We start from the raw sequence: 12,156 nt of genomic DNA on the forward strand, positions 1-12,156 counted from the left end.
AATTGAAGAAATGAATTAAAGGTTTAAGAAATACTCAACCAAATCCTCAAATCTTCAACCCCAAAGTGTGGTATAGAAACTTAGTCTCCAAAACTTGTAAAAAACTGCCAAAGATATGTATTACAAACCCTAAAAGAGTATTTATATTATTCCAAAAACGGGAACAAAATCTGGACCATAATACACTCTTGCACAACATGCTGCACAACATGCTAATCGCATGTTGTGCCAAAACCGTAGCATCTGGTGACAATTTCTCTGTCACCACATGCTGCTCGCATGTTGCACATGCTGCGCCATGTGCTACTCGCACATGGTGCCACTTTCTCTGGCAGCACATGCTGCACCACATGCTGTCAGTGGCGGATCCAGGATTTTCATCCAGGGTGTTCGGAAAAAAGAAGAAGCTAAATATACACTGTAATTTTTTGCCGAGGGTGTTCAAAAGTTAATATATGCATATAAATACAGAAAGTTTACCCTATATATACACTATAAGTTTTTGCCGAGGGTGTTCGGGTGAACACCCTCACTTCAACGTGGATCCGCCCCTGCATGTTGCTAGCATGTTCAACATGCTGCACCACATGTTATTAGCATGTGGTGCCAGAAACGTTGATTTGTTCTATTTTTGCTCTATTTTGGTCCGTTTTGCTCCGTTATGCTCTCCGGGCATTTTTTCCTATAAAACAACATAAAAAACACAAAAAGTAACAACAAAAGTGCTTAAAGAATTACAAAAACTTAAGAAATTAGCATCGAATATCGCGTAATTTCACGACTCATCAGTCACCTACGATATCAATCAATTGAAATTAGGAAATTGTACTTATTTACTTCGTTTATGACATTAAAACTATGGAGTATATTAATATTTCATAAATTTATTGTTTTTAACCATGTCGATGGGATCCGATAAAAAAAAAAGTACAAATTTTATATAATATCAATAAGTATGAAAGTGATTTTTATGAATAAACTTTTTATTAGTTTCAATTTGTCGCAAAAACATTAGTTCCATAATGAACAACACAGTGGTCAAGAGGTAACAATTCAAACAACTATGTCATAAAGTTCAAATCCCACTAATTTCTTGGACAAACTGTCAGGTTGCCAAAGTTCAAAAGATAATGAGAATATATATATATAACCCATCAATTTGGGAGCACTACTAGTAGAAGCTTAATCACAATTTTATAATTAGTCACTGTTGGTGAATTATACCATAAAATTACAGTTGAAAAATAAAATAAAATGAAGAACAATTATAAATAAATATTCTTCTAGGTGAGGCGCGGATATCTAGCTCTCTTTAAGGAGATTCAAGCTCACTGCGGCATAATCTTCACCGGTGCAGCAGTAACACCCTGGCTTGTCCCCTCCAGGATACAACAGCCCGTCAACGTCATCTGACTCAATCAACTCCGGACTAGTTAAAGAGTCCAAAGCTCCACCATAAGAACACCTTCTTCCAACATAAAAATATTTTCTTTTGTAGTGAATAAGTTGGAGACTTAGAATATTTTTCTTTCTCTCAACTCTTTCGTTCACTACATCAACCTCACTACACACTATAATATTTCCCACACTTCACACAATACAATATTTTTCTCTTTTACACCATTCAAGGAAGAAACACCTCTATGTATAGGTCTAGAAATTCTTCCACAAAGTTAATATGAGAGTTGCGGAATACTAAGTGAGGTAGAACATGGGATTGTGGTTACAAGGCAAATTAAGACCACATTCATCCACTACTCAAATGAGTAATGAGGCATAAATATGCCACTAATGTACATGGGTAAGGTTGTACGGTTAGGAGATGTAAAAAGATACACTTTAATATAATTTTTAGTATTAAAATGCTTTATATGACTAACAATCCCCCACTCATTTTAATATTAAAATCAGAGAGTTATCATCAACTTAGTTGAAGAGAGACTATTATGCATAATGAAGGTGTGCTCTGCATTGAATCTTCACTTAGTAAAACAGTGATCTCTACGTCGCTAGATCTCTTTAAGATTTGATAGGGTAAAGTACTTTTCTACTTGCTCAACTCAAGCTGAGAAAGGTAAAAAAACTTTATACCTTATATTTTTTGTGAATAAAGTGATACCACTTTTCAAGAGTATAAATTGTTATTTAAATTCTCAAAATAGTGGGGGCTAAAGAAGTGAGAAAAATATTTATCATGAAAACTAATTTCTGCGTCTTTGATAATATTTTATAAAGTGTGGCAAGTGCATGTATTAATCTTGAAAAATTCACATGTTACTTTTACCTCAATGGTTGATCATTTGTTGATCTTTGGCTTTAACATTGGTGTTGTTAAATTACACTAAAAATATGTGTAGCACCATTTTGACATGAGAATTTTGAGTGAGGCAAATTTCATTCTTGGAATGAAAAATATAAAAAACATGTTTTTCTTAACCAGTCACATTATGTTGAGAAAATTGTAAAGTACAATTTTGTGGATTGTACATGTGTTGCAATTCCGTTTGATTAAGTGTTTATTTATTTCCAATTCAAAGTGAAAAAATTGTGACAAATCATAAAGGAGTATGGTAGCTTAAATGCCGTAGAAGTACTTAGTAGGTACATGCAAACCATGTATATTTACTTGGTAAGAAAATTTGTTGTTTGGTTTAATAAAAATATCATGTTGTACTCATGAGTCATATATGAGGAAACCCAACCTGGGGACTAGAGATCCTATAACCAGGTTCAATGGAAAAAACGAATCATGGGATGACTTGTTGTGAAATGCAATATTATATTTATTTTATTCCCCCTCTAAGGTGTGAGTGCATTTTCCTGTAATGATTTGTGGAGGTTGAATTTATGAACTCTTAATGAAAATCTATAGCTCGTATGAGTGGGGCATTAAAGTTACTAGAACACCCTTGACAGAATTTTACCTATGTGAGTGTGAAGGTAGGTCGCTTCCTATGAGAATTGAGTTCGTTCTGAATAGCACTCATGAAACCGGGATAGCACAAGGCCGTAATGTGCTGGCTATTAAAACTTATGTCAACACCTTGATTATTATGTGTAAGCAGTGATACTTTATTTCCCCTAAGCAGTCATACTTTATTTCTCCTAAGCAGTCATAGTTCAATGCGAAACACACTATTTATTGCGGAGTAGAGATCGTTGTCTTACTAAGGGGAGGTTCAATGTAGAACACACCTTGATTATGCATAATACTCTCCCTTCAACTAACTTGGTGAATCTCTCTTTTTTTAATATTAAAATGAGCGGGGGATTGTTGGGTTAAAAAGCATTTTAATATTGCAAAATATTATTATTAGAGTGCGACCTTATTACTCCTATACGTTGGTGGCCATTAAAAACGACAGAAGTGGCTTTCAATTCTTACCTTTGGAATGGCTGAATGTGGCCATAGTTTGTCTTGAAACTCTTTTTCACTGACTCATTAATTCACCCATGTTTTCATAATTACTTCTCCATTTTCTCTCAATTGCTTACCTCACTCTTCCACTTCTCTTCCAATTATTTCTAGGATGAATTCTCCAACTGTAAAAAGTTGGTCATCCTTATCTTATGGTGTGAAAAAGTATTGGAAAGTTCTTGAAAAGTGAGGAAAAAAGACAGTTTGATGCAGTTGAAGGAAGGTGTTTTTTTGGTGGAGCTTTGGGCTCATCACCTTGTCCAGAGATTGTTAAGTTATACAACGTTGATGGATTGTTGTATCCTGGAGGGGATAAGTCAGAGTGTTACTGCTGGACCGGTGAAAACTATATCGCAGTGGGCTTGAATCTCATTAAAGAAAACGAGATATTCGCGCCTCAACCTGAATGAATATCTATTTATTTTTATTCATTTTATTTTTCAGCTGTAATTTATTGTAAGTTGTGGTATGTTCGCCAACAGTCACAACTAATTTTGAAAGAAACCTACTTGTAATAATATTACTACTGTATGAGTTATACTTATAAGTAAATTGGAGAACTAATTTTCAGCAATTTTTTTTATCTTGTCATTAATTGTCTTGGAATTAGGAAAGGCCGAAAGGGATACATATTTGCTTATTGTATTCAACAAGGGCTACTTAATTGCAAATAAGTAGGAAAAGGATACCAATAACGTAACCTACTGTAACTAACTTCACGAAACACCCAGCGCCCCGCTCTTTTCGCGTGATATTCTGTTGAAAATAAAAGCATTTTTTTCATATATATATATATATATATATATATATATATTTACAGGAAAAAAAGCCAAGATTTTATCCGCACTTTATGTGTGATTCAACTTAAATTTTTAACTTTATAGGACATTAGTAATATTAAACAACTAAAATTACTTTATGGATCATATTAAACAATTATAATCGGTCATTAGTTTAACCTTCATATTTTAGATTTAAGTTATATGCAGTAAAAATGTAAAAATAAAAAATAAAAAAAAATCACACGATAACTGTAATTTAATATGATTGTTATTGCTCTTATACAGTTTATCACCTAGTTCTAATTCTATAGTTAATTATTGAGCCATTGTATGGAAATTTAATTTTCTTTACCTTAATTCTTTGAAGTTTCATGTACTTTATTAACTTATTTAGCAAGTAAATTTCGAAAGAAATCATGGAATAACCTCTTTTTTAATAATGAAGATATGATAAAGGTGAAAATAAAAAGGAAACCTCATTTAAATAGGATTGGGTTTATAACAAGTTTTAGATAAAAGAAACGAAGAAGGATGAAGAAAGAATCCTAATTAGTTTAAAATGTGGATTAATTGCCTGTATAGTCCAACTCAAACTGTATAATCTTTTTTACATCTATATAAACACACCTTTCTTCCCTCCATCACATTACTCACTCTTTTCTTCTCTTCTCCTTAATAATAATTACTCTGTTAAGCTCTTTCTCAAATTCAACCAAAGATGACGATTAGTGTAGATCATATTCGTTTTGGGGTCGGCATTGCCGGTATGTTTTTCAATCCTCTCTTTTAGTTTTCCATACTCCAACTTATGATTAATATTTATTGAATGTTGCTCTGTTTAGAATTTTAGTTGATTCATGAGCTGTATGGGTTGATTCTCTGATTGCCGTTCTATGTTACTTAATCAATTCAAATTTGTGAATGAATTGAGTTCTGGTGCTTCGATTTTGTTAAATTTCATCTATTGAACCGTGAACTTATGCTGTTTTAGAGATTGAGCAACTTTTTGTTAGAACTACGTACTGCAATTTATCAAAATTCTCATGGACACATGCATGCATGGCAGCATTAATTAGGTGTGGAATGTATGAATTTAAGACTGTTGACATACATACATGCATGCATGATGGCTTCATCCATGTTTGTTTTATACATGCTTAATTATGTGTGTTATATACATGATTAAGTTACTCTAATGTTCAATCTCTTCTTCTTCTTTTGCAGGCAATATCTTATCGTTCGTTCTCTTCGCTTCACCAATGTAATGTATCTTCTTCCTATGTATTTGCTTATATAGTTCCATCCACCCATCAATTGATTAATTATGATGCTAATTTAATTTATGTGATTTCAGGCCAACATTTAAAAGAATCATCATGAACAAATCAGTAGAGGAGTTCCACCCGTACCCATACTTAGCATCAGTAATGAACTGTATGACGTGGATTTACTACGGCATGCCTTTTGTTCATCCACACAGTGTTCTTGTTGTCACCATCAACAGTGTTGGTCTCTTCTTGCAGTTGTGTTATCTTTCCATATTTTTCTTCTACACCGGCAAAAAATACAGGGTAACTATCTAACCAATCTTCAAATTTATCTACTGTTTATCTCTGTTTTTTTAAAATATTTACGCCACGTAGCCCATACTTTGAGTTTGTTACCTAATTTAGCTATTGGGCTACGTGGCGTAATAATTTTCATAAACTGTATATTTTTGAAAATTTGATTCCTCCTTATGGTTAGTTTCCTGACACATAATGTTTTCAATATCAGGTACACATAGTTGGCATATTGTTAGCTGAAATCGTGGGGGTGGCTGCCATCGTAGCTGGAACCATGATAGGCTTGCACACCTACGCAAGTAGAACCATGGTCGTGGGAATTCTTGCTACCATCTTTGGAATTTGTATGTATGGAGCCCCTCTATCAGTCATGGTATGTACAAAGGCTTACTTCTGGTTCATTATCAAACTAGTTTGTTTTGTACTCGGGCTAATTTTTCTGGTTTTCTTGAAAACAGTACAAGGTAATCAAAACAAAGAGCGCTGAATCCTTGCCATCGGCGCTTTCCATTGCATGCTTCCTTAATGGAGTCTGTTGGGCCATCTATGCTCTCCTCAAGTTTGACCCCTACATCTTGGTGAGTTTTTCTTTCTTAAATTTCATGTCCAGTAATTATTTACCTTCGAATAGTAATTGACTTGTATAATGCTCTGATTGTGTAGACTGGAAACGGAGTTGGAGCACTATTAGCTGTCATTCAGCTGGCCCTGCTCTTTATTTACCACAGTCCGCCTAAAGAGGATGAGAAGCCATCTAATGTGGAGCTGGCACACATCGTTTGATTTTCCCAAACTCTCAACAGAAGACTGTTGATCCCCTTAGATTTTGTTTTTACTTTTTTCTGTCATTCCCTTCCAATTTTGCCCGGGAATACGGATTTATGCGGCATTTACTTTAGTAATTCAGTTTTTGTAAGTACTGTTAGTAGATTCATTAACTCAGTTAGTAAGTAATTTTTTTCTTTATTCTTTATCTGTTGTTTTTCTTTATACTGGGCATGCAATAGAGAGCACATATAATCTTCACGTTGTTTCTCTTAACTTCCATGATTGCTGGCCTTTTCTACGTACTTTCAATAACTGAGCAATGTATGGTTTCTAACAACTCAAAGTTGAGCAATTTTAGTATACTAATTAGAATCTTGATCCTCCTTTGTCCTCAATGTATTGTTTATTCCAAATGCTTCTTCAGTGGATGCAACCTGCAAGACACGTATTTTCAACATTCTGTATTGTAGTCATCAACTACTTCTTTACAAATAGATGGAGATGTGGAGACGACTTTAAGAACTGTTTGGGCAATCAAAGAATTCAAATAAGGGGATTTTTTTTTTTTAATTTACGCCAAGAGAGATCAACAATTTATATATGTGCAAAGAGAAAAAAAATATTTTTTATCCAATGTAGTAACTAGTATATAATTTTTCTCATTGGCACTGCAATTAATATTTGAAAAAAAATATTGCTGAAATATTGATTAAGCTTTTTTTTTTTTTAGCATATTAAATAATTATTTCGAATAAAATAGTACAAATACTTTTCCAAGTGAAACAAATACAACTTCAACTATCAAATTATTTCAAGTTTTTTCCACCTCAATGTCAAATACTCTGTATTGGCTTCAACTAATTTCGCGCCATAAGATTCTTACGCAACTTCTCAGATGTAATTCAAAGCGTAAAAGAACGCGAAATTAAGGTAGCGTTTGGGCATAGATTTTGAAAATTTATCAATTTGAAGTAAAATGCATGTCTAAACAAATTTTAATTTTCAAAAATCACAACTTCAAAAACTCAAATTTTCAAGTTTCAACTTAAAAATGTATCACCAAACGGGAGCTTTTAAGTGTAATGTCCCGGCCCAATTCAGCTATAAAGCCCAGAACCCACTAACGACAGCGTACTACAAGTGAAGTGATAGAATTACTATCTTATCCAAAGCATGAGGTTGACCTGAGTCTCTAGTATTTCCCAATTTTATCCTTATCCCTTTCCACTCTACTCCTGTCCATTACACCAAATTTTCAATTTCTCCATTAATAACACACACATTTGTCAATTCTTTTTTTCTCCAAACACTAAATGTCCTCCAGTTTTGCTTAATTGTGTAAAGCTAATTGTAAAATTCAATGGCAGCTTCAGTTTCCTGCCATTATTTTTCTTCACCATTAACAACTTCCACCAAATCCATTAAGCCTAAGCTTAATTACAGCCATTTTTCAACTGCCCTTAATAAAAGTTCTATCCGCCATTTTTCTCCTCTATGTTCTTCACAACGTTCTCTACCTTCTGATGATAAAGAGGCAAGTTCTATTATTTTCCCCATATGCATTTCATTCCTTTTTATGTTGTACGTTTATTCAAAATGAGCTAGTGGAAATGACCTGTAAGAGTATGCGAAATTTACAACATTGACCCTCTGTTAATAGTTTGGCCTGATAATGTCCCTATGGGTTACTCAATTGGGCCAAAAATGCCTTATTTCACACAACATAGCAGAAAACTAATAAAGGCATATCTGGACTTACACGCATACATTAAGGGCATGTTTGGTACAATTTAGTTCCTAAATGCAATTATGCTACAACTTGTGTAATTGCATTTATGAAGCAATTTGGTTAAATTGTAGTGAAATTTTCTCACCAATTTTAAGGCATCACACAGGCACATTATGAGCCATTTTTAAGCAACTTAACGTGCCATTTTGTACAATTTAAATTAGAATCTCTATGCGAATTCACTGCCTTAACCGTACTAGATTAGGTCTAACATTTGTGAGTCACGAAAAGACTACATTTGACAGTTGTTTCTAAAGTTCCCAAATGCATGTTTTGAATGTTTAAGGAACTTATATGATGAAGATTTTTCCTGAACCTGCAGAAAGATTGGTTCTTGTCAGTGAAGAAATGTGCAGCTGCAGTTGCATTGTCAGTTAGTTTGATAAGTGGACTAGCTGGCTCGCAATGGTTGGGTCCCGCTCATGCGAGCACCCCCGCATTGCCAGATGTCTCTGTATTGATCTCAGGGCCACCGATTAAGGATCCAGGGGCGTTATTGAGATATGCATTGCCTATAGACAACAAGGCAATAAGAGAAGTCCAAAAACCCCTCGAAGATATTACTGATAGTCTCAAGATTGCTGGTCTCAAGGCGCTTGATCCTGTTGAAAGAGTAAGATTCCGTTTTCTTCGTTGCTTCCACTTTATTAGGGAGTATTAGGTAGAACAATGCTGCTATGGTATTTAGTACAATGTTTGGTAGCAAAATTAGGCTAAGTTGCGGGACTCTTCACTTTCGGTGCCGCACCCATGTTGGATTCTCCAAAAGTACACTACTTTTGGAGAATCCGATATGCACCCGTTGACATTTTTGAAGAGTACGAGCAAACATAGAAATTAGGTCTAGCAAAACTAATACCAGTATTACTTATGGTGCCTATTCAGTATATTCTTATACATAGTTAACATTGTACTATTCAATACTATTCTTATACTTATACACCCTATTCAGTACTATTTGGAAATTATTCAATGCATATCATTTTTAATACAACAAACCAAACAGTTAATAAGAAATAATGTCAGCATTACTAATTCCAGCCTTACTGATCCCAGCGTAACTTGTCTTCCAACTAAACGATCCCTATCGGCTTGAATCTGCGCCTTATGTAGTTTTTAGATTCGTAATGGTGGTTCGTATTTTAACTGTGTAGAATACAAAACAAGCATCGCGATCTCTCAAGGAAGGGAAAACCATGATTGTTTCAGGACTAGCAAAGTCAAAGGCTGACCATGGCATTGAATTGCTAAACAAACTGGAAGCTGGATTAGGTGAGCTTCAACAAATTGTTGAAGACAGGAATCGAGATGCTGTTGCACCTAAACAGAAGGAATTGCTTAATTATGTTGGAGGGTAAGTAGCTGAGTCTACTTATAAAAATACTATTGATAGCTTAGTTAGCGTTGCTCTTTTGATGCACATTTTCATGCATCTTGTGAATTGTAAAGAGGAATGAGGTGTCGGAAATTAATTTTCTGTTTTATGATGCATCAGTACGGCGCTTGATTGCTGCTTCATGTACTAAATTTGACTTCAATTGAAATCAGTCAGAGACATATAGACTGAAAAAGACACCAATCATGCACAGACTTAGCCAAAAGTGTCTGGTCTTCTTCCCTGAATATGTATTGGGTAGCTGGGTTTAGGCGAAGTCAATTATCCATATATAGTGTTGTATTTTCTGTGCTTAGTTACTGGAATGTTCTAACAGATTGGTGTCAAAACCTTGTGTTCAAAATAACTTTTTCTTAAGAAACTTTGACAAAGCAATTGCTTTAGTAGATTTTGTGCCACGGAAGTGCAGAAGTGTCACTGGAGGGATGCATGCTTCTTATTCCGGTTTGAATACCAAAATAAGAATTTTGTTGGCTATGGACCAATTGTAGGAATATAAAGTGAGGAGTGAGGACAACTTTTAAAAATGGTGAATTTCCAAAATTATGCTTTTCTCATTTAGACCCCCTTGTCATTGACTGCAGCTGAGATCTTCCTGGGGCATTCGATTTCTGCAGTGTTGAAGAGGATATGGTGGATGGATTCCCATATGAAGTACCTGAAGAATATCAAAATATGCCTTTACTGAAGGGAAGGGCAACTGTAGATATGAAGGTCAAAGTTAAAGATAATCCCAACCTGGAGGAATGCGTATTTCGTATTGTTCTAGATGGCTATAATGCTCCAGTTACTGCTGGAAATTTTATAGACTTGGTGAAGAGACATTTCTATGATGGCATGGAAATCCAAAGAGGTAAGCTATGATTTTTGCTCTGTTCCTGTGAACCAATGGACAAATAAGCTGTCTATGCACATAACATGTATATCTTCTTGAAACTCATTGTTGTGGATGTTCTGCAGCGGATGGGTTTGTGGTCCAAACAGGAGATCCTGAAGGTCCAGCTGAAGGTTTTATTGACCCCAGTACTGAGAAAACCCGGACAATACCTCTAGAGATTATGGTGATTGGTGAAAAAGTACCATTCTATGGAGAAACTTTAGAAGTAAGTCCATGAAGTTGTCATTTTGCCTCTAAATTTAACTTCTTAGTGTCCTACTCCTGATCGCCTATTTTCTCTCCAATTGCTCAGTAGAATCTATAAACAGTTGCAATAGAAACTACTTATTCCTTCTGTATTACTAATAAGGCTCTCGCATAATTTCTACAGGATCTTGGTCTATACAAGGCTCAAACAAGACTCCCTTTCAACGCTTTCGGAACAATGGCCATGGCTAGAGAAGTGAGATACCTTGACCTTTGATGTTGCATCTGCTTATTTTATGTAACTTTATTTGATGGCCTTATATTTGCCACAACAATTTGATTATGGTTGCTTACAGGAATTTGACAGTAACTCTGGATCAAGCCAGGTGTTTTGGCTGTTGAAAGAAAGTGAGCTGACTCCTAGCAACGCCAATATATTGGATGGTCGATATGCTGTTTTCGGTTATGTGACACAAAATGAGGACTTTTTGGCAGATCTGAAGGTGGGAGATGTGATAGAATCAATACAGGTTGTATCTGGCATCGATAATCTTGTGAATCCAAGCTACAAGATTGCTGGTTAGACGACGTCGTTCAAATGATGAATAATAGGAATTAAGACCTGCATTGGGTTGTTAATAAAACTCTGTGAAGAGCATAATCATTATTTTCATCATATTATATTCAGCACTTTCAGTTTCTTGCTTCTGAAATTTCATCTCAAGGTTGGGATAAAGGTATAATAATCTGAATCCCCAGGATTCGGCCAAAAGGTACCATTTTACAGTACACTCAATTCAGGAACTAAAAATGTGCAACAATCTCTGTATATTTGTTTACCATCCCTCGAAATCTTTAACCACAGACCCATTCATAATCCGAACTAATAATTCCCTTGCTATTGCCCAATGAACAAAACTTACCTTCATTCTGTGTTTATACCAAATCAACGAATGCAACATATCTCATATACGCACATTTATCATTTGATTGGTAATACATATTCACTTTAATTTTTAACTGCTACGGTTAAATTATTTGGTTTGGAATAAACACTGTGCGCGAATAAGTATTTACCACAGATCAGAGCGCGAATAAAAAGGGCGTCCTCCACTTATCAGACCTAGCCAGCTAATTTGAAATGATAAACAAAATGGAAACCCAAACAACGGACATTATTTGCCAAGAGCTTGGTGCCCAAATTGAAATTTAGGAGAATGTTATGGTGCCAAGTAAGAAGTCCATATACAATAGTTGCATCGTAAATTATGCGTTCAGAATAGTTGAAGAAATGATAAACACCAATTATTGGAAGTTTTTCCTCGTTTCCTCGTTTTATTTTTGTGTTTTTTCA

General features: G+C 34.9%; 2 protein-coding genes across 2 annotated transcripts; both read left to right on the forward strand.

The window, feature by feature from the left end:
- The first annotated feature begins 4,918 nt into the window (after positions 1-4,918).
- On the forward strand, positions 4,919-6,885 carry LOC132624762 (bidirectional sugar transporter SWEET6a-like). Its single transcript, XM_060339490.1, has 6 exons — positions 4,919-4,964; positions 5,425-5,461; positions 5,555-5,771; positions 5,977-6,138; positions 6,224-6,343; positions 6,429-6,885. The coding sequence occupies exons 1-6, from the start codon at positions 4,919-4,921 to the stop codon at positions 6,546-6,548; spliced, it is 702 nt and encodes a 233-aa protein (XP_060195473.1). The 3' UTR covers positions 6,549-6,885.
- Positions 6,886-7,738: 853 nt separating this feature from the next.
- LOC132621360 (peptidyl-prolyl cis-trans isomerase CYP38, chloroplastic) lies at positions 7,739-11,515 on the forward strand. Its single transcript, XM_060335591.1, has 7 exons — positions 7,739-8,071; positions 8,649-8,935; positions 9,477-9,676; positions 10,336-10,571; positions 10,679-10,821; positions 10,987-11,058; positions 11,159-11,515. Exons 1-7 carry the CDS (start codon positions 7,894-7,896, stop codon positions 11,384-11,386), a joined length of 1,344 nt encoding a protein of 447 aa, XP_060191574.1. The 5' UTR covers positions 7,739-7,893; the 3' UTR covers positions 11,387-11,515.
- The last annotated feature ends 641 nt before the right edge of the window (positions 11,516-12,156 follow it).

Source organism: Lycium barbarum, chromosome 12 (assembly GCF_019175385.1).
Source record: "Lycium barbarum isolate Lr01 chromosome 12, ASM1917538v2, whole genome shotgun sequence".
Classification (NCBI taxonomy): Eukaryota; Viridiplantae; Streptophyta; class Magnoliopsida; order Solanales; family Solanaceae; genus Lycium; species Lycium barbarum.

What these genes read in the sequence shown, in the direction of transcription:
- LOC132624762 (XM_060339490.1), top strand. Translation starts at nt 4,919, where the DNA reads ATGACGATTAGTGTAGATCATATTCGTTTTGGGGTCGGCATTGCCG. An exon ending in ACACCGGCAAAAAATACAGG is followed by an intron (nt 5,772 to 5,976) that starts GTAACTATCTAA and finishes TTTCAATATCAG; the next exon opens with GTACACATAGTTGGCATATT. An exon ending in AGTTTGACCCCTACATCTTG is followed by an intron (nt 6,344 to 6,428) that starts GTGAGTTTTTCT and finishes CTGATTGTGTAG; the next exon opens with ACTGGAAACGGAGTTGGAGC.
- LOC132621360 (XM_060335591.1), top strand. Translation starts at nt 7,894, where the DNA reads ATGGCAGCTTCAGTTTCCTGCCATTATTTTTCTTCACCATTAACAACT. An exon ending in TGGCATGGAAATCCAAAGAG is followed by an intron (nt 10,572 to 10,678) that starts GTAAGCTATGAT and finishes GATGTTCTGCAG; the next exon opens with CGGATGGGTTTGTGGTCCAA. An exon ending in CAATGGCCATGGCTAGAGAA is followed by an intron (nt 11,059 to 11,158) that starts GTGAGATACCTT and finishes GGTTGCTTACAG; the next exon opens with GAATTTGACAGTAACTCTGG.